General features: G+C 34.1%; 2 protein-coding genes and 1 pseudogene across 2 annotated transcripts; all 3 read right to left on the reverse strand.

Annotated features, from left to right (window-relative positions):
- Nucleotides 1-1,648: 1,648 nt before the first annotated feature.
- On the reverse strand, nt 1,649-3,614 carry LOC114711174 (peroxidase 16-like; annotated as a pseudogene).
- Nucleotides 3,615-10,022: 6,408 nt separating this feature from the next.
- Nucleotides 10,023-11,020, reverse strand: LOC114711168 (uncharacterized). The gene is made up of 3 exons (XM_028895522.1): nt 10,865-11,020; nt 10,583-10,761; nt 10,023-10,143 (listed from the first exon to the last, which is right to left on the reverse strand). The coding sequence occupies exons 1-3, from the start codon at nt 11,018-11,020 to the stop codon at nt 10,023-10,025; spliced, it is 456 nt and encodes a 151-aa protein (XP_028751355.1).
- A 981-nt stretch (nt 11,021-12,001) lies between these two features.
- LOC114711158 (putative glucose-6-phosphate 1-epimerase) lies at nt 12,002-19,867 on the reverse strand. Its single transcript, XM_028895512.1, is given in 10 exon segments — nt 12,002-12,461; nt 13,048-13,287; nt 15,909-16,008; nt 16,380-16,482; nt 17,409-17,549; nt 17,693-17,853; nt 18,376-18,432; nt 19,205-19,279; nt 19,639-19,655; nt 19,658-19,867. Coding segments are annotated over 9 exon segments (996 nt in total). The 5' UTR covers nt 19,785-19,867; the 3' UTR covers nt 12,002-12,461; nt 13,048-13,072.
- Nucleotides 19,868-20,506: the final 639 nt, after the last annotated feature.

A 20,506-nucleotide genomic window follows, 5' to 3' on the forward strand; every position in this document is an offset into this window, starting at 1 on the left:
CATCATTTTTTTTTGCTTTTACACAAAAAACTGGTTACTGGTTTCGAGTTTAGTAAGGAGTTTTGGAAGAATGTTGCGAATTATGATCTGATCGGGACAGCGGTATTGATGAAGAACAGAGATCCTCTGTTGTTGTTGTGCAGCTGCAAGTTAATGCATAATATAACAAACAATACTCTGGTTTTTGAATGGAGAGGTCAAAAAGATGATGTGAGAAATGTTGAAGGGAAGTAGTACTTGGAGAAGGAGGGGTGGACAAAAGCTGAGCGGAGAAAGCAAATAGTTAAAGTTGTCGGAAACAACAACCCTGTTATAATGTCATATTCCCATCTGCACCAAACCATTGACGTGACTCTGTTCTGTTGCGTGCTTTTTAATCCCCCATTTTACCAAGTCAATGCCTGTGCTTTCCCACCTTTTTTTTTTTTTCAAAAATTTCATTCGTGAACTATAAATTCAAATCATAGCATCTATGGTTATATATAGTTATGATATAATTTTAAAAAATCTAACTATTGGAAAGTCCCCCCAGTTGGCAAAAAGAAAGAAAAGAAAAGGAAAGTCACCCCATACTCATGCACTTATTGGATTATTTACTAATTATTTAAATTATTGCACCAAAAAGATATTATTTATATAATTCGATGAAGGGTTTAAAATGACTTGCATTTAGAAGAAATAAAAAAGACATTAAAATTAATAGTAAATACACTATAGTTTCCTCTCTATTTCATCTTAATTACTATACTCCATTATATTTAGAACTCATATAAATCTTTCTTTAAATCAATATTTATATAATACAAACGTCTCATCTACTTTCAAGATCTTATTTCCATTCATCTAATTGATGGTTAAATCATAATAATCAAACCAAAATAGCTTTAGAAATTATTTAGGTTACCCAAAAAATAATGCACATATATTTTACTTTTTATTTATAGTTTAAATTTTTAGGTGTGTAAACTTATTCCTTTTTTAATTTTTAAAATTTAAATATATAAATTGGATAAAATAATATTTTAAACACGTATGTTAAAAAATTAATGAATTAGAAATTCAATATTTTTCATAAAAAGATAGAGATTGAATATAACGAAAATCTCATAAAAAATCCTGATAAATACTATTTAAATTAGGAATTCTTATAAACATGTGTTATTATGTTCTTATCAAGTGTAATTTAAACCTATTATTAAGGTATATGAATAAAGACTGATTTGAGATTAGTATTATTTTTCATATTCTTTTTGTCCAATTCTTCCTTCAATATGATAAGAGATGAGTTAGTCAATATAATTTATGCTTATTTAAATTTAAAATTTTTTAATATAATTACAAAAAAAAAGGAGTATTTTGGAACTTTTAATAGAATATTCCTAATTTTTTTAAAATGTAAATATGTATTTTAAAAATAAAAAGAACGTCCATGTAATCTTATGTAATTTTACCGAAACAAAAACAAATTTCACTTTAAAATTTTATTCTCTAGACTAAAAGAACCAACATATGATATCTTATTTCTCAACCAATTTCTTCACAACACTTGAGATCATGAAGAATTGTGGTTATTACAAAATGCACCAGAAAAAAACCTATCAAACCCAGAACGGAAAAAAAAAATTTCGATTAAATAGCACGATTGCACCTTCTCTACTTCTAGTTTCACTCTGCTGCAATCAACCCTAATTTCACCCTGCCTTCCAGTTTAACTCCAACCCTTCCCAACTTGGTCATAGCAGAAACGAAAGCAGAGTTAAAAGCAGCTTCATTAGAAGCAAACAAGTTAACAGTAGCCCTAGATCTTCCATCAGTGAAGAGAACTTGGTCAGAAGTGAAGAGACCCATCCCGTTCTGAAGATTCTTGAAGTACTGGTTATCAAATTTCTGGGGAGTAACAGGGTCCATATAATGGCGATCCTAGGGTCAACCTTCGAGGGACACATGTTCCTGAGTTGAAAAGCGTATTGAAGATTCAAGGATGGGTCTATTCTGTTCCTGGGGCTGAAGTTGTAGATCCTGTTGGAGAATTTACTGCAGTGAGAAAATCCTAATGTGTGAGCTCCTGATAATGCGACGAGATCAGTCTGAGATAGGCCACGCCTGGAGAAATGAGAGTTCAACTGATTCAAATTGTGAAAAGGTTGAGGAAGACTGTGTTGAACACTGGCGATTGTGGATATCCTTCCATCACGCCTTCCCAGTTCTACTTCATAGAAGGGCCCCCCAGCCTGCACCATTATGTGTGTTGTGTGTGTGTGTGTATTAGATTCCAGGAAACAGTATCAAACAAACAACTAAAGCTTGGAAGTCGTAGGCATGTGGCTCACGAGCAGCTCTCATTTGTTTGTTTGTTTGTATTTCCCATTACATTTTTTTTAATGTCTGCTTTGGTATATGTACAAATTTAAATTATACAATACTTAATATAGAGATAGTTTAACATTCGATTTGGTTTTAAATATAGACTTCCAGCTACATTGTCTCTCATATTTGTCTTTTTTTTTTAAAGTCGTCATTGTACTAATTGAACATGTCAAAGATTTTATTAAATGATAATTTTAGTTAATACATATTATTAGTAAGGTTATTCTAAGAAAAATAATACATATTTAAATAAATAATTAATTTAATAAATTTTTTTAATCTACTCAAATTAATTAACTAGCTCTTATATTGGATAATGAAAGTAGTTTTGTGGTTTCACATGCTTTTTTCTCTCTCGAAAGACTTGATTGTCTTTTCTGGAAGTACAGTTTGGAATTTCAAACTGGTGTTACTCATGTGACAGCAAATATATAAGGGTGTAAGGAGGATGAACAATATAAAACTTACTCCGTACAAATTTGTGATAAGAAACTTTCACTTTCAGCAGGTAAGTTGACGTGCGCAGGCACATGAATGGATAAACATTGGTTCGTTTTTTTTTTGGGTAAAAATAACTATATATAAGGATGGCAGGACTCTGATTTATAAGAGATTAAACTAATTAAAATGAAGCTATAAGTGGGGTAGGGTTAAACATATAAAGAAGAGAGGGTTAAATATATAAAGAAGAGAGAGAGAGATCAATACCAAGTTGACGACATCCCTTGTAGCGAGAGCAAGAATGTCGGCACATGAAACTTTGTTACGGCACTGTGGATCCCTGTCGACGGCAGCCTTGGCTTTGACGACGGTGTCGAACCCATCTCCGGCGAGAGATATATCATCTGGATGATCCTTCTCTGCGTTCTTATGCCCCAGCAACACCGATGCATCACATCCCTGTTTTCGTGTGTGTATATATAAGTATATATTCGTCAGTATATATATAAAAAACTAATTAAAAGATGAATGATCTATGTATGTATGCATCTATAACAGACCCGAACGAAGCAGTCGTGGAAGAAGAGTCTGAGAGTGCCAGGAGCAGTGACGAAGGTCTGCTGGAACTTGGTTGATACAGCAGAACGAACATACTTCTCGAGATTAGGGCATGTTTTGCTGTAGAATCCCTTCCTTAGCTGAGCCGAGCAACGTCCACTTAGCAGCAGCAAGAGACAAGACAATACCACAACCAACCTTGGAGCTTCCATGGCTGCCGGCTGCCTTTTATTCTTCTGTGTTGGTGATGCTTCATCAGGATTCTGCGTGTGCCCTCTATTTATAGTTCCACAAGGTAACATGTAATGACAAATCAATTCAGGAGTCAAAACTCAATAGTTGGAGATGATTTAGGAAATTGAGTATTTTATATATATCCAAAGTCTGCTTCAGTACACAGACAGTCTGGCTCTCTCGTGAGTGTATAAGATGAGGCTGATACAAGCCACTGTAAGAGGATTTATTTATTGCCAAGTAGCGTCTTACCACCATGATATTATATACTAGCTTTGTATTTATTATAATAACTAGTTGACTAATTCGAGTATACTAAGAAAATTATTTAAATTATTGGTTTTAATAAATAGTATCGTTTTTCCTAAAATAACATTGTTAATTGTGTGTATTAACTAGAATTACTATTTGATAAAAAATTTAATATGTGTAACTATATGAAGACTATCTTAATAAAATATAGCTAAATATAAAAGCAAATAGATTGTAGCGAGCAAGGAATATTGATCAAATTGATGCATTCTATCTATTTTGATTTTGTTAAAGAAAAGGGGGAAGATTAGTTGCGTGAAGCATTTAGGTGCTTTGAGAATAATGCATGTGTTGGTGGCTAATTGGGCCGTCCTTCCAATGGGCTAGTGGGACCTACCTATGTAGGATCCTCACATGGGTATATGAGAGAGTTTATGTTAATTAATTAATTAATTAACCACCCTTTTTAAACTTAAATCATTCAACCATTGGTTCTCACCGATGATATAATAACATTACGTTTTGTCATCTCCTATATTAAACTCTTGCTGGTCTTCTTTTGAACCTTTTTTTCTTTAATCCTAATTAATTTCTTTTAGGGTTAGACTGGTGGGTTTAATTTAACTTCTTCGACAAAATTCGACACTACTGCTGATCATTGCAGGCCACAATTCCAGACTCCATTAGCTAGCTAGCTACTAATAAGTTTCTGGCTGAAATTTCATATTTTGTAGATCTAAAATTATATTATAATTATAATTGTTAGCAATAATTCCAAAGTCAAAACTTATATATACGTTGAAGTATTCCACTTTAAATGACTATATATATTGATTGAGCACCAGCACCACGTTAATTTTTATATAAATTATATGGAAAAATAATAGTGATGATACAGATAATGTTATTAGAAATTGAATAAGATAATGCACATATAAACACAAGGTGGCTTGCACACAGAACACATATATATAGTTGAACTGAAAAGGGAAAAAGAAATTATATATGCTAAAGTCATTCTTCTTGAATGACAAGCTGATATGTTAATTAATCCAGAGTCAGTAATTAATTAATTATATGAAAATAAAGATGATAGTGATAATAGGTTATGAATTAATAGGAAGTAAAGAAATAGTAATTCATATATACGAAGTGGGCACGTAGTTGAGTTGACATTCTGATTAATCATTCTCATATGATGAATGGTTTATAACATTCCTTATTTTACTTTGTAAATATTAGTTAGACGTTAATAATTAATGTAAGAGACTAACTGTGTTAAATTGAAATTGAAATTATGACAGAATATCAAAATATGAATTGTTAATAAACTCAATTTTACATGATTCGCCAACTCAATATGGCATGTGAACAGGTGGCAATTAGTAACATTAATTAATCACTTGCCCATATTGTTCTTCCCCCCCTCTTTTTTTTTTCCCCAACAGGAAAAATTATTATTTGAGGTGGGTTTTAATATCATGGGTTATAAATAAAGAAGAAACATAGAGAAAAATCATACAGAGGAAGAGAGGTCAATAAGGAGAGAGTATTCTCATTCCATTCAAGTGCTCAATACAATACATGGCCTCTATTTATAAGCACAGTTTTATACTTTGATAGAATCTACATTACATAATAATATGATATAATTGGGATGTGGGATATAGAAATAATGGGAGTATTGGAGATATAGGAGATAATGAGAGATATAAGACATCTATAAATATATTATTATATCATAACATGGGCTAATTATTGTGGTGTGACTTATGATTATAAGGAGAAAATTTTTGGCATGCTAAAATTATGCTTAAACTTGAGAGTAAGAAATGAACATAAACTATATTATTATATTCGTGAGCTGTCATCTCCTCTTAATTTCTTGTAAGCGACGTAAAGAGAATGAATAGGAAAGATTGGCCTTTATTATTTTAAAAAAATGGATAAGACCAATTATTATCGGCGTGAAATCGGGTTTTGCAAGTACAGAACAAATAGTGGCCCTAATTTTCAGAACTTGAATCATGTATCAAAAATTGGGAATTGACTGTTACAATATGAAGAAACAAAATTCAATTTTTATTAAGAGATGTGCTCATATTTAATATTTGATTGTGTTTGGAATATGATTATCTCTAATTAGAGGATATTTGTATCTAGCAAAAAAATCAGCAGAAAATCAGGCTATTCTTTTTTTTTTTTGGGATTAATAATTAATTGCCTTCTGAAACTGAGGAAGGATATGTTGTAGTGCCAACCACATCCTCAATAAACAAATATCAATGGGTGGCATGCCACCTGATATAATAGTAACTCCTAAATATCAAATTTGGACCACTTATTTTCGGACATTAAGAAAATTAATTAAAAAAATGTTTTTTTGATTATTTACATTGAAACCACTCTGTTAATAAAAATCTTGTTTAAAATGAACCATCAAGATAATTTGGGAAGCACAAAAATAATATTCTGAAACATAAGACAAATTGAGGCTTTATATTTAAAAATTAAAAAGGTACTTAACTAAGTCTTATTTAGGATAGGAAGAAGCAAATATAGAAGAAGAAATTGTATAGTTGGGGATTGCCAATTAAGAGGTGCCCCATTTTTTTTATGAGCTTCAGTATATAATCTGTGACAACCAACGTGAGCATGATTATTCGTTCTCCGGCGCCTCCTACAGGTCACCCATAAATCCGGCTCCTCGTGTATGATCATGCTCCCAAAAATATATTAAATAGAAAATAATATTTATATCCTTGAAGAAATAATAATAATAATGATAATATAATTTTTTTTTTTCTTAGTTTGCCTTTATTTAAGTTTTTGGTCCCTCAAATCTCAAGCAAAGGTTTTGACGCCTCAAAAATAAAATGATCCACGTTTTTATTAAATTATACAACCAATGTTTTAAATAAAAAGAAACTTAAAAGATTAAAATCAAAATGAAAAACAAATTTAAGAGAGAAAAAATTATATTAACCATAATAATAAATATATCATATCTCATTGTCGATTACTTTGGTCCGAGATTTTGTGTCCATTCGTCATGTTCCATCTCAATCAGAATTGAAGGCTTAAGAGATGCGCCAGCGACTTTTCTTCTAGTTTCTGCCTCCAGCGTTTTCTTTTACTCTCTTTTTGAGTGATTCTCTCCACCTTTTTCCAGGTGCACTAAACTCATTCATACCTTCAATTTCTTTTGATTTTTTTTTTAAAGAAAAAGTCGATTTTATTCAACACAAGTAAAACAATTACATAAAAAAGACAAGTGATCAATTTGAGCTAAGCTCAAATGAACCAAAGGATATAAGCCAATCCGGAACATCCGGCAAAAAAAAAAAAAAAAAAGCGAGACAAAACAACGATCAACAAGACAAAAAACCAACAGCAGAAAAACATAAAAAACATATCCTACAACATCGACCTCCTAATGTAAAGTCAGCAAGGGAGATTCAAATCAAAGTACAAGTCGCAGCTCACACCCACTAAAACACCGCTATCTATGATTCTTCTGATAGTCCCAATAACCATAAGCATCTTTTGCACATACTATTGTGTGGATCAGACGCTATCGAATTACGCCACTAAGAGCCGCAGCTCAGGTGTGGGTACCCACTGGATATTGAAAATGTCCCTGGCAAGATAAACCGGAGAGGAAGGCTTTGCCATGAAAGTCAAAACTGAGATGTGCCAAAGAACAAATAGCAAGGCCAGTGCTTAAGGAGGTAGCTGACAAGATATGATGAAGGAGCAACATCTGCAAGAGCTAAACAAACACAAGAACAGGAGTGACACACACCACTTATTAGCGAAATATAACAACCAAAAAGTAAAATTTTTTTTGGACATATTCATATTACATATTTACCATCTTGTCATTATTTTCCCATTCACATTTTTTGTATTGTTGTTAAAAAAAAGTGACTTTTATCTCAACTAATGTTTGCAAGTTAAAGCTGGGGTTACTATTTATATTTGGACATACTTTTATAAAAGTTAATTTGACAGAAATTTATTTAGGTTATATATTGAAAAATCAGTTTGAGAATGTTCAAGTTTGAAGAAAAGCCAAAAGCCAAAGCTTACAAGGTAATACCTCCGGTCTTTAATATAAAATCTTGTTTGACTTTTATTTTAATCCTAAATATAAGACTCTAATCCACTTTGTCTATCATATTTATACATTTTTTTCCAAAGTAGCCTTTCTAATAATAAGAGTTCTAGTCAATACACTTGATTAGTAAGAATATTTTAGGAAAGATAACACCTATTTAGGACAAATAACTAACTCAACTTACTTTCTTGATCTCCTCAAATTAGTCAGCAAGCTTTTATAATTAGGACCGGAAGTAGTAGAAAACATTGTTTCAAAAAAAGTCACTGTCAACAAAATCATGTCAAACATAATTTTTTTATTTAACTAATCTTTTTTATCCCAACTCTCTTCGAAGACTTCTAATCGTTATCCAAACATGCACAAATTCATATAAAATCACACTGCAAACCGCTTTTTCCTGAAGAGTAAAAAGTAAGGGGGTGTTTGGATGGAAACCAAACTATAGTTTCAGAAGTGATTTTACAGTCTACGAGGTAAATTATACTTTTCTCACCTGTTTTTTTAAATCCCTAGGTTAATGCAATCTGTTCACCTGCTAATTGAGCTAATTTAACTGAGTTATTATTCTAATATGAAAAGATAATATATTGACCATGTATTTATCATACTTACTTTATTTATTCACCGGAAAAGACATATTTATCATGTTCCAATAAATATGCTCCATCCTCTCCCTTTTTACCCCATCATATTCATACTATATTCGTTCTTTAGGCCATTCGCAGTGAAACAAAATTTACAGGGATAGAGCCTTCCTAAAGTGGAATTACATGCCGGTCAACGATCCTACATTACCACTTTGATAACCTCTCAAAACTTCTACTTATTCAACTTGTTTTAGCGCTTTTTTATTTGTTTTGGAAGTCAACTTTGCAGGAAAAGAGTCTGAAGCAAGTAAGGAAGAGAGATCAGAAGTAGAGAGCCTAAACAAAGACAAACCGTCGTGGCGCATGAAGCCAAATGCCACGGCGGCTCAGACAGAAAGCAAGGGAAGCAATTTTGTGTAAGGCGCCGCGGCGCCTGATCACAACCGCTGCGGCGCCCTCATCTGACCCAAGGGATGCCTATTCTGTGTAATGCGCTGCGGAGCCTGATCACATCCTCCGCGGCGCCCAACTCTTTACAAGTGATGCCCATTCTGTGATATCCACCGCAGCAGATTACCACATCTATCACGGCACCTAACCCCTCGTAGCTGTGCGTTTTATGATATAACTTAAAAATTAGGACTTGTACATGGGGAGACTCGGTTTTTCAAAGGACACTTCAACTTTGGGGAGATTTTGGAGGCTTGCTCTGCTAGGGTTTGGAGGTTTGGAGGCTTGAAAACTTTGGGCTCGAAGCTAAAAGAAATTCAAAGTTTTTCACTCGATTTTTTTGGGTTTCCTTCTTCTTCCCTTCTTGTTTCTGTAATGACTACTAGCTATTCTTATAGTTGTAGCTTCTTACTAAACATGTATAGCTAAATCAGTTTTTCTAGGGTTATTTTGATCTATTTTATGGATTGAGACTTGGTTTTACTATCTCTTGACTCTTGAGTATTAATGATAATGTTCAGTTGTTTTTACCTTGAGCTTAATGCTTCCTTGTATCTGGCCATCATTTGGATTGATTGTTTGATTAGTTTAAACTTGAGAAAGTTAAGTTAATCTGTGAACTTTGGTAAAAACATACTAGTTTGAAAATTTAACTGAGTAAATAGACAGTTTGTTAATAGAACGAAGATGTATCTGTTAACCTAGCATAGACTAAATGGGTTTTGGTTTACAAAGTGCAACCTTTTCAAACAAATGCAAGAGATTGCTATGTCTTATTGTGAATGCAAACATTTGGTTTTGACTTGAGAAAGCTTAATCAATTCTGTGAACCCCGACTAACTAAACTTATTATTAAGTACTACTTGAGAAGTGATTAATCCATTTTTATAAAGTATTTTAGTGAAAAATAACCCTAGTCCCTTAATTGTTTCAAAGTCAAGTTGATTTTATATTAGAGTTAATACAAATTTTGGTCCCTCAAATTTTAAACGTGCAGTATTGGTCCCTCATTATTTCCGTTTGAGTCTATTGGTCTCTGGGTTACTGACACTGTTAAAATTGTCTGATGTGGCATTAACACCGTTAATTGCTGAGGTGGACACATTAACTGGCTTAAATGTGGCATATGACCTGGACATAAAAAAGAAAAAAGAAAAAGAAACCACATGCAAGCAAAATCAACACGCACGGACGGCCACTAACTAAACACCCACGCACGGACGCACACGACAAAAGCAAAACGCGTGCCACTGGAAGGGGAAAAAAAGGGGAAAGGGCTAGGTCAAGAGGACCCACTTGTGTCGGCAATTACTGACGTGGCCATCGCCAGAAAAGTGAGTTCACCGGTGGCCATCATGGGAAGAAGTTGTATAAGCTATTTTCACTTGCTTCTGTCTGTTGAAAGGTGAGGAAGAAACCGTAGATAACCATTGTGTTCGTAGCTTTCTGGTTGAAAGGTAAGTGCTACAATGTCATGCAAAGATCAACCTTTAAATGTATTGCTTGAAAGTCTTGTCCTCTTTATCCAGCAATCTTTTCGAACAGAAGCATCCTACTGAATTTCTACTACATCAGCAATTTACAGAACAACACTACATTCACCATAACAACTACAAATATAACACGTTCCAATTTCTTCATCCTTCTTCTCATATCATCACTATTTTTCTTCATCTTCTTTAACTCCTTCAACATTGGATTCTCAACCAGTGCATCAATCCAATCAAAATAATTGCATGACCATTGCTCCTAAAATACAAAAATTCACACATCCAAGAACTCAAACAAATATAAAAATTCACACATTTAGGAACTCAATCAAATGCGACAGAAAATTTTTTCACCAACTAACCTTGTGATTTGGGCACTTAAGAAATCTTCTACCATAATTTTGTTCAGTCCATGAAGTGAAGACTACAATATCATCCCCGCATCTGCATTTTTCACATCCTTTTTTTCCCATCTTTCTACCCACAGTCAATGCCAACGAATTCCTACTAGAAGCCATTCGGTCTCACCACAACCTAAGTTGAATTAGATGTTGAAGATGGGTAGAAGACAAGATGGAGAGATATTGCAAAAATTGAAAACTTATACCAACAACTTACCCTTCCTCGCCTCTGCCAAATCTTCGTCACCTTCATGAGATCTATGTTGCCTTCGCCGTATCTTTGTCCTCAATAAACTAATACTTGCACATCAAATCTTTGTTGCCTACACTAACGGAGATTTCATCTGAACCCCTTAGTCCCCCCCAGTCCCTTTTTCTTTCTCTTGTGGAGATTTCGTCTGAACCCCTTCCCCTTCTTTTTCCTTCCAGTGTTCCTGTGCGTAATTTGCTTTTGTGGTGTGGGTCTGTATGTGTGTGTTTAGTGAGTGTCCAACAGTGCGTGCATGTTGATTTTGCTTGCATCGAGTTTCTTTTTTTTTTTAATGTCCAAGTCATATGCCACATATAAGCCAATTAATATGTCCATAAGCCAGTTAATATGTCCACCTCAGCAATTAATGGTGTTAATACCACATCAGACAATTTTAACGATGTCAGTAACCCAGGGACCAACGGACTCAAACGAAAATAATTTGAGGGACCAATACCACACATTTAAAATTTCAGAGACCAATACCAAAATTTGTATTAACCGTTTTATATTACCTTAAATCATTATTTTCTTAATTTCATTTCACAACTCTTTTACAATATTTATCTCACTTAACCTAATCAAAACACATTTATGATTTTTAACTCATCTAGCCTTGGTCTCTTAGAGAACGATACTTTTTATATTAATTACGATCCGTCCGCTTGCGGTTTAGCTAATCGGCGAACACACTCATTAGTCAGTATTCATTGAGTGTATAATACTAGGAACGCTTTTATATCATATATATATATCTATATATATATATATATATATATATATATATAACAACCTCAATAACCGAAGCTAAACTCCAGAAAAAGGCGAAAAATGGCAAAAGAGAGTGATGTAATAGTACAACCCAGAAATAGTTCATATATAACCAGTCAACAGTTCTTGTACAAACCCTTGTGTATTATAAGATATGCTTCAAGAATACAGTAGCCTAGAACATGTAGAAATAAACAATTTATGGGGGGGTCCAAAAACCCAAGCTAAGAAGCGGATTCAAAAAGTAATCCCTCTGCGCCACTGAATTCAACATGAAAATCTGTTGAATTTAGGCTGTAATTTCAATCTGCCATGACAATAACTGACGACAATTCTGTTATATGCTGTTTCAGTTTCAATTCGCCATGATCAAACTAGTCATCCATCATTACAGGCAAAATATTAACTAACAAAATGCTATTCACCATTTGTATCCGTCCAACACAGGTTCAATTGGAACATGAAGGAGGTAAGCGCCAGGAGAAACTTTCCTGTCGTGATCCATCCGTGTCCCAACAAGATACCTGCAGAATAAGTCTGACGAAACTAATTAGTTACACAGTAGCATGTGCACGCGGAAAGGACAGCTGAGCAGTGATCAATCCCATTTTTCTTTTTCTTTTTTTTTTGGGGGGGGGGGTGGTTTCAAAATTGAGCAATCCGATTAAAACCAGAGTAAATAATAGATTTCCCAGTAGCTGACCCAATCAGATATCAAATTCCAAATATCAAAGCGCAGCAACGAAACTGAAGACCACTCTATAATAAACTGAAGACCGCTCCACTGTCCAATGAGAGCCGAATTCCAGAGTAAAAATGGATTGATATGTATCATATTAAACAACTGAAAAATTTGGAATTCGATGAAAACACACCAGCATTATGAAAGTATATTTCCAAGTATTTGTTCATAACTTCATTATAATAAAGAACCATGTCAAACAATGAAGACAAATAATTGAAATCAGAATTTCTCCTCGCTACATTTAGATTTTCCAAGGCATGGCAATGTCCCGCTAAAGCTTTTGTGATTCATTAATATTGTACGTTAAAAAAAATATTTACATTTATTGATCAACTATGATTACCGGTACTTTTGCCAAAACACAAGAACCATTATTACCGTGTAGGACAAAGTAATGGATCTTTCAGATTCCCTGAAGAACTCGCTGAGGATCCAATTGCCCACTACAATAACTAGAGGGAACGGCCGAAAGCTCTAGTCTCCCTCTCCATTCTTCACCAGGTTTTAAAGTGATAGATTTTTCAACAGCAGCAGCCTCTACACAAAGCATATGTTTATAATCATCATCCGCAAAATCAGCCATAGCCTTTGCTTTCTTATCCCAGGGGTTCCATACCACTGCATATATGAAATAGGCGTGTTTGTGTGTGTGTGTGTGTGAGAGAGAGAGAGAGAGTTATATCAACAGCTACTGTAGTGAAAACAATTTCAAACATCAAACTCTAGAAAGCAAACCATATTTTTATAATTACAATTCTTAAATGTGGGGGCATACAATTCAATTGTTGCAAAGTTTACGAAATAGACTACTTAGTAGACAAAGCTGTTGTGTCAGATGAAGCTATCATTTTTGTTCTTCAGATACTACCATTTTTTTTTTTTTTTCAGGGATGGCATTTCGGAACCTCATGTCGTAAAATTTCAACTCAATAAACATTTCAGATCATGGCATCAAAATGTATCAAGTTTAAATCGTAGAAACGTCATCATTTAGCTTATGTAAGCAGTGCTATGCTTGAAACCGATAACGCAGAGATGAAGATGAAAAGCAGAAAACTCCTCCAAGCGAGTCTATTTACGTATCTATGAACTACAGTAAAATATTCAAAATTCCCTATTTTGGTCATTGAAGGCTAGTGTTCCATTCTGGTATTCCATATTTTTTTATATCCCCTTAGCTCCTTCATAGTATGATTTCAACCCAATTTCACCCATGTGATTCAAGCTATTTTCACTTCCTTGCGCTGTGACTGACAAGTTAATATTCCACTACCCTGAGTTTGGTTCTGTCAGCACAAAATTATCCCACAGTTTAATTTTATTAAATATTATGAACCCCCCCCCCCAAAAAAAATAAAAATAAAAATAAAAGTCCTATCAAGTTTTCCAAAATTTATTACAATTCCATCTCATATAATTCAACCCTTTCTTTCCTGCCAAACCACACACAATTCTTGGCCCATCCTCAAATCTTATCTAATTCCCCATTTTCTCCAAATTTCACTATCACATCAGAATCTCCAACCCCTTTCTCAGACTGAACTCCCCATCTCAAAATGTGAGATCCCCAAAATTTTTTCAGTTCGATCCTAAAATCCAAAACCCCCGTCCAAAAAAAAGAAAAGAAAAAATTCCACTCTCCCTATTCTAGCCTAAACTGTTGAATTAAACATCCTTAATTTATTTATTCCCAAGTAAGCTCTTCAAATTCTTGTTGCCGCATCCTCAAACAGGATTTTTGTTTGATTCTTCAAATATAAATATTTGACAGGAGAAATCACCAGCCAGTAAATTTTATAAATACAACTAACTTGGGCTACGATGTTGTTGGAACAGCGTAAATATGTGATAGCTATTTTAAAATAAGTGTTTTGGTCACAATTGGCTACACTAGCTGATTGAAACAGGGAAGAGGGAGGAGGGGGCGAAGAGAAAAGGAGGAGAGATAAAAGAAAGAAGGAAGTAACGAAATTGAGGGAGAGTGCACACAAAATTCTCATCTTAATCCAATTCATCAAAATGGCCTAACAACTTAGAGCTTAGGGCTATTTAAAGACCCCCATTATTATTATCTAAAATAATAAAATCTAATCTAAATCAATTAAAAAAGATAATATAAAGATAAATAATAAAATCTAGGGTTAAGATAATATTTAGTCCATCAAATTTGCCCTCATTTTAGTTTTGGTCTCTCAAGTTTCAAATCATAGGTTTTCGTTCCTTAAGGGGCAAAATGGTCCAAGTTTTTATTGGATTATAAGGACCAATGTTTTAAATAAAAAGAAACATGATTTGAAATTTGAGGAACCAAAACCAAAATGAGGACAAATTTAAAGGACCAAAGTTTGTATCAACCCTAAAATCTAAAACATTCCTAAATAAGATAATCATAGATAAGATAGAATCACAGGATAATCTTAATCCAAACTAAATTTACTTAGATCAATTTCTTGAATATCATGCTTTGAGATTTTGGCGTGTGGCATAAAAAATGCTTTAGCGATAGAGTAGCCTTCTGTTGGATGCCTTGGTCTGCAACAAAAGTAGAGGGGACTACCTAGGAGAAGTAGGTTGTCATGTTGATTTTAAGGGGGGTTAAGGGTAGTTAGCTAGGGAATTAGTGCAAGAGGTAGTTAAGCAAGATATTGTTAGGAAACCTATCCACACCTCTTTTATAAATAGGGAAGCGTATGCAAATGCAATGGCTGAATGAATTCTGTTGGTCAATTTATTTCTAAAGCTTTTATCATGTATTGCAGGTCAAAGATTTCTAAGAGTTAGGTCGATTGTTCTCCTAGAAGACAGCTAAGAGAGTTGTTCATAGGAAGCAGGTCAGAATCTGGGGAGATGCTTGCCTGGAAAGAATGTTGCCAGAGAAAGTGTTGGTTGCTAAATTTTTTAACTGGAGTTTTGATACCACGAGTCACGATGCTTTGTCTAAGTGTTTAGGTTTACAAGTCTGGATATGTTTGTTTCAATTTAATTTATTGCTATAATCTATTTGGAAGAAGCTAAAGTTTGACAAACTTCAGCCGGCCGAGTGCTATAGTGTGAGTACATGATGACTAAGCTAAAATAAATGTGCTGATACTCATAGTTTGGACTCTTCCTAGTTGCACTGCCAGTGTGCTTAACCTAATTAATGATTATAAATGGATAGACAAGGAGCCTTGCTTAGTAAGTAAATGATCTCATTCAAATTACTTTTTCGTTCTTTTTCTCTACTTGATAATACTCACCAGCATCAGGAAGTCCATCTTTACGTAGCACAAATGTTCTTTTTTTCTCATGATCAAGAATTGCAATCTTTGTGGGAGTGCTGAGATATATCTTGTCCACCTATGATGCCAAGAAATGCCATAAAATCAAAACTTATTACATACCGATAGGCAAAGTGGGTACAGATATATGCAAAAAGGGTTTTCCTTCTAAAAAAATTAAGATAAAAATGATTACGGGCTGGCTGCAGCCAATGTCCACGCATGGAATGGGAGGCATGAGTTGAGCTATCGTGGACAATGAGCAGTGGTTGAGAAAAGAATACACATGTGATATGAAAGAAAGGAAAATCAAGGGGAAAAAAAAAATCAAGATAGAGCTGCTGCAACCAGCTTCCAGGTCACAGGCAGTTGGCTCTGAGAGTGATCAGCACTAAACAGGACCCATTTTTGCATCTCTTCAACTTTGCAGAAGGGGAGAAAACAACTTACTTCAGATTCAAACGTTAAAGCATCCCCCTGTTCAGTAAAACGCTCCTTGTTCTGCAAGTTGTCAAGATAATCCAGCGTCTCTAATCCCTCAACCCGAACTTCACTGAATACAAGCAAATAATGAACTAGTAAGAAGCAAGTCAACTGCTAGCCACAAATATATCTATTCCTGAGATTAAAAAGAAGGTAAATATATGAAGAGTGATTAAGTTAAATTAGAATTAAAAAAAAAAAAACATAACAAAACATATATATACAGAATCAAATAAAATTCATCAGGTAAATTTTGATAAATTAACAATAGCCTGCTTGAATATTTCACAACATATAAGGAACATTTTTGTTCAAGTGTATAATACTGAAAATTTACATTGACAGAGCTATAGGATTTGAATGCCGCAAATTTAATCCCAGAAGTTGCAATTGCAAATTATTTTGACGTCAACGAAATTTCCAAATATGCATATCAATACTAGGGACCTTCATTTAATAAAGAATATGACAAGTTGAAACCAAAACTAGCTTTAAAAGTTTCTTGACAAAATTTCACATCTTAAGCCTGCGACAGATCTAAAAAAATTGCTGAACTACACCCAGGTTATAAAATGATATGGTTTTCTTCGCCTTTTAATACTGATATTGTTTAGCTCTTGACTGAAAGTTACTTTCAAGAATACCAAGACACAAGAAGAAAAGTACAGGGAGTTCAATCAGGCACCCATACAATATAACCAACCTCATCCCCCTGCCAAGACTTATAAGCTAGTGGTTGAACTCAGCTTTTATCATAAAATTCACTCTTGGAATACAAGTGGGATGAGACAAGCATTTGGACCTACATTCTGAACACCTATAACAACTAAGAATTACGAGTTTACACTTCAATAAGTTTCAGCACAATATTCATAAACAATCTTTCCACAGAAGCAGACTGAACAAAGTGACAGAGTGATTTGTAAAATTTGACATGCTAAATAAAAACAATAATATAGAGGAGTAAGGAAAACTTGTTTCAAGCACTTTACCTACCTTATGTCTGACACAGAGAAATATGTATGATAAGCAAATGTGAATGAAAATGGCTTCCCATCAGGATTTGTATTCCTAATCCGAGATGTTAACATCAGGTCTCCTCCTGGTCCAAGAGCTACCCTAAGACGGAATTCAAAACTAAATCCAAACAGAAAAACATATAACATCAGAAAGGCTGTAAATTAGAAATCCAAATAGCGAAAAATTAAGAAAAGCAGTAAAAAGCATGTGATCCTAAACATCAACATAGTGCTGAAAGTCTCTACCCTCTCTATATATACCTGTGAGGCCAAATCTTTGCATCTTCTTCAGAGGGTTTAAGGATCAAATCAACAAAAGCCTTGCTGGAGGTATTTGCTGGGAAAGGAGGAGGATCAGTGTCAATGGCCCAGAACCGGTTTCTTGCGAATCCATGCTGCTCAAGTGTACCATGGTTTCCAAACTGCAATTACAGTGCAAGTTTCCTTGAACATGTCATTAGGAATTTAATAATCATTATAAAGCATTTTGAAGAAGGGAATTTAAAAAACATTTATCTCTATATTCAGATTAGAAACTAGGACTTTCAATTGCATTAATAGCTACTAAAGATTTCAACATAGTTTCAAAGATAGTGACTTAAATTGTGACGTTAGAGTTTCACAATATTCCAGGAATTTCATCAACAGGGTATCCTACTATGGGTTATCCATGAATTTCCCAAAAAAAAAAAAGATTCCTAGAGATGATGTTAGGGTTTCTTGCTATGGTAAAATCATGATTATTAGGAACTTAATAACAGAATCATTTAGTGTATGCCAGAGCTTAAGTTTTATGTTTACATATATATTAAAACTTAAAACTGCATCTAATCAATTTTATCTGCTAACTTTTCTACCCGTCCTCCACGTTTTCCTCCTCTCCCAAATGGCATTGTCACAACAAAAGCAATTATGGGAACTATATATCCCGAAGAAATACTTACTTGAGGAAAGCATATTGGAATCCCTCCTCGAATGGACTTTGGAGGCTTAAATATAGCCTGTAAAAGGAACATGATAACACTCCATCAAAAGATACAAATTGAATGACTCCTAATAGAGGTTATTTATCTATCTTGGATTCCAGTCATGGAGTCATTAACTGGATGTTAGCACACAATTTGTAGATCTAGTGGCTCTCCACATTCCACAAAATTCCTTAATATGCTTAGACAACAACCAGAATATTAAATTTCAAATGCATAGTCCTATAACATTACACATTAACTAGGAAGGACACAAGTGTATATAACTGATATCACTGTATACATTTGGACGAAAATAGATAAAAGGCATTTTATTCATTTTGTTTGAGGCATTCCTGAAGCTGAAAACCGCTAATACAATATTTTAGAATAATTGCAGTAAATTTTGATAAAGAAAATTGAAGGAAGCTCTGTCAAAAGCTCCGTTTAAAAAAAAAAAAGATCAGATAAAATCCTAACTGCCTTTCACGCATGGCTTGCAGCATATCATCAACTCCTAACTTGTGATGTAGCTGCCAGTGGATGTTCAGAACTTAAGATCTACGCAAAGATTATTTGAAATGGGATTGTCGTATTAGCATCAAGAGATGACAGCATTTCATAATCTTGCAGCTATTGAATATTATCTGAAAAGCCGTTTCATCTTATACTCTGACTGAAGATGCTCATAAGGAGGGGAAATTGAATTGGCAAATCCTCACTCAAATGGTGAGATCTGAAGTATAAGATTAGGAACAGCTAACAGTTTTTATGCGAGTGACGAAATAAAAAACAATCGAGTACTGACCTTGCTACTGAGGAAAAGCAGCTCCTCCCCATGGTCATTCTTCCAAGAGGTCACATGACCACCATATAAGTACACCTGAAAGCCACGATCAATGAAATAAAAATGTCGCCGCAGTGAACATTTTATTAGTTGTCCAACTATAATGACAGATATCACAGGGAAATCCTGATCCTAATTGATCGGCACTCTCCGACTGAGAAGAGCACAAAATTGGACTGAATACGACATCGGGAAACCAAAAATGACAACAGATAATCAGGAATCTGAAGGAATGCATGAATCCGTACCAATAAAGCAAAATCAAGCATCGGATCAGTTCAAGCACCTTAACATCATACTAGAAATTGAGCAGATGCAGATATTACAGAAACAGACAATCATAAGAGACAGAAAAATAGATGAACTCAAGAGAAAATGGAAGACGAAAAAAAAACCTCAGCGGAGCTGCCCGGGACTCACGAAGAAGGACCTTCTCAAGGCCATTGACGCCCTTGCAGAGCTGATAAGAAGGAGACGAAGAAGGCGGAATTAGACTTGGAACTGAAGAAGCAGATGAAGGAGGAGGCTGTTCGGTGCTCATAGCTGGTCGCTGGCTTTTTCCTCTAGTTCACCACCACCATACGATACTCAAATTACGCAAAAATGCAACAATTCTGAAACAAACTACGAGCCTGCAACTGCAAGAGCCTCTTCTATGGCTCGTTCTATTTCCTTTTCACTTTTTGTATTCCGCTCCCGAGCTTTTATTTTTTTTAATGCGGCAAAGCTGTAATCTCCCTGTCGCGTGCGCGCGTGATGTTATATTTTTTCAGAGAGAATTACAGCGAGATTCCAAATAAAAAAAATAATTAAAAAAAATCCAAAAATTATTATTTTTAACTTATTATTATAAACTGTTGAGGTTGTTATTAAGATTTTTTGGTAATTATTTTTTTCTGTAAGACTTGATTATAATTTCTCCTATTTTTTATTACAATAATTTTAATTATACGTTATAATAAGATTTTTTATCTCATTCAAAAAAATAAACCATTTTGCGCGTGGCAAACCTGTGGATAATAGAAATATAAAGTAATTAAATAAAATTGTGAAAGTGCTATTTAACGAAAGATAAAAATATAGGGCGACATAAAGATGGAAAAAAAATAGTGAACTTTCATGAAAATGATAGAACTTTTCTAATCAAGCATTACATCGATGATCAATTCTCTCAAAAATGTTTTAAATATAGAAAAGGTAAAAAAATATCGGATGGAAAAATTTAGAGAGAATTAAATATAAAGCACTTGGAAGAATCAATTT

This window comes from Neltuma alba, unplaced genomic scaffold (assembly GCF_004799145.2).
Source record: "Neltuma alba isolate B1F8T4 unplaced genomic scaffold, ASM479914v2 tig00011281_pilon, whole genome shotgun sequence".
In the NCBI taxonomy this organism is placed as follows: domain Eukaryota; kingdom Viridiplantae; phylum Streptophyta; class Magnoliopsida; order Fabales; family Fabaceae; genus Neltuma; species Neltuma alba.

What these genes read in the sequence shown, in the direction of transcription:
- LOC114711168 (XM_028895522.1), bottom strand. Translation starts at nt 11,020, where the DNA reads ATGGCTTCTAGTAGGAATTCGTTGGCATTGACTGTGGGTAGAAAGATG. An exon ending in TTAAGTGCCCAAATCACAAG is followed by an intron (nt 10,762 to 10,864) that starts GTTAGTTGGTGA and finishes TTTGTATTTTAG; the next exon opens with GAGCAATGGTCATGCAATTA. An exon ending in TTGTTCTGTAAATTGCTGAT is followed by an intron (nt 10,144 to 10,582) that starts GTAGTAGAAATT and finishes TTTTATGTCCAG; the next exon opens with GTCATATGCCACATTTAAGC.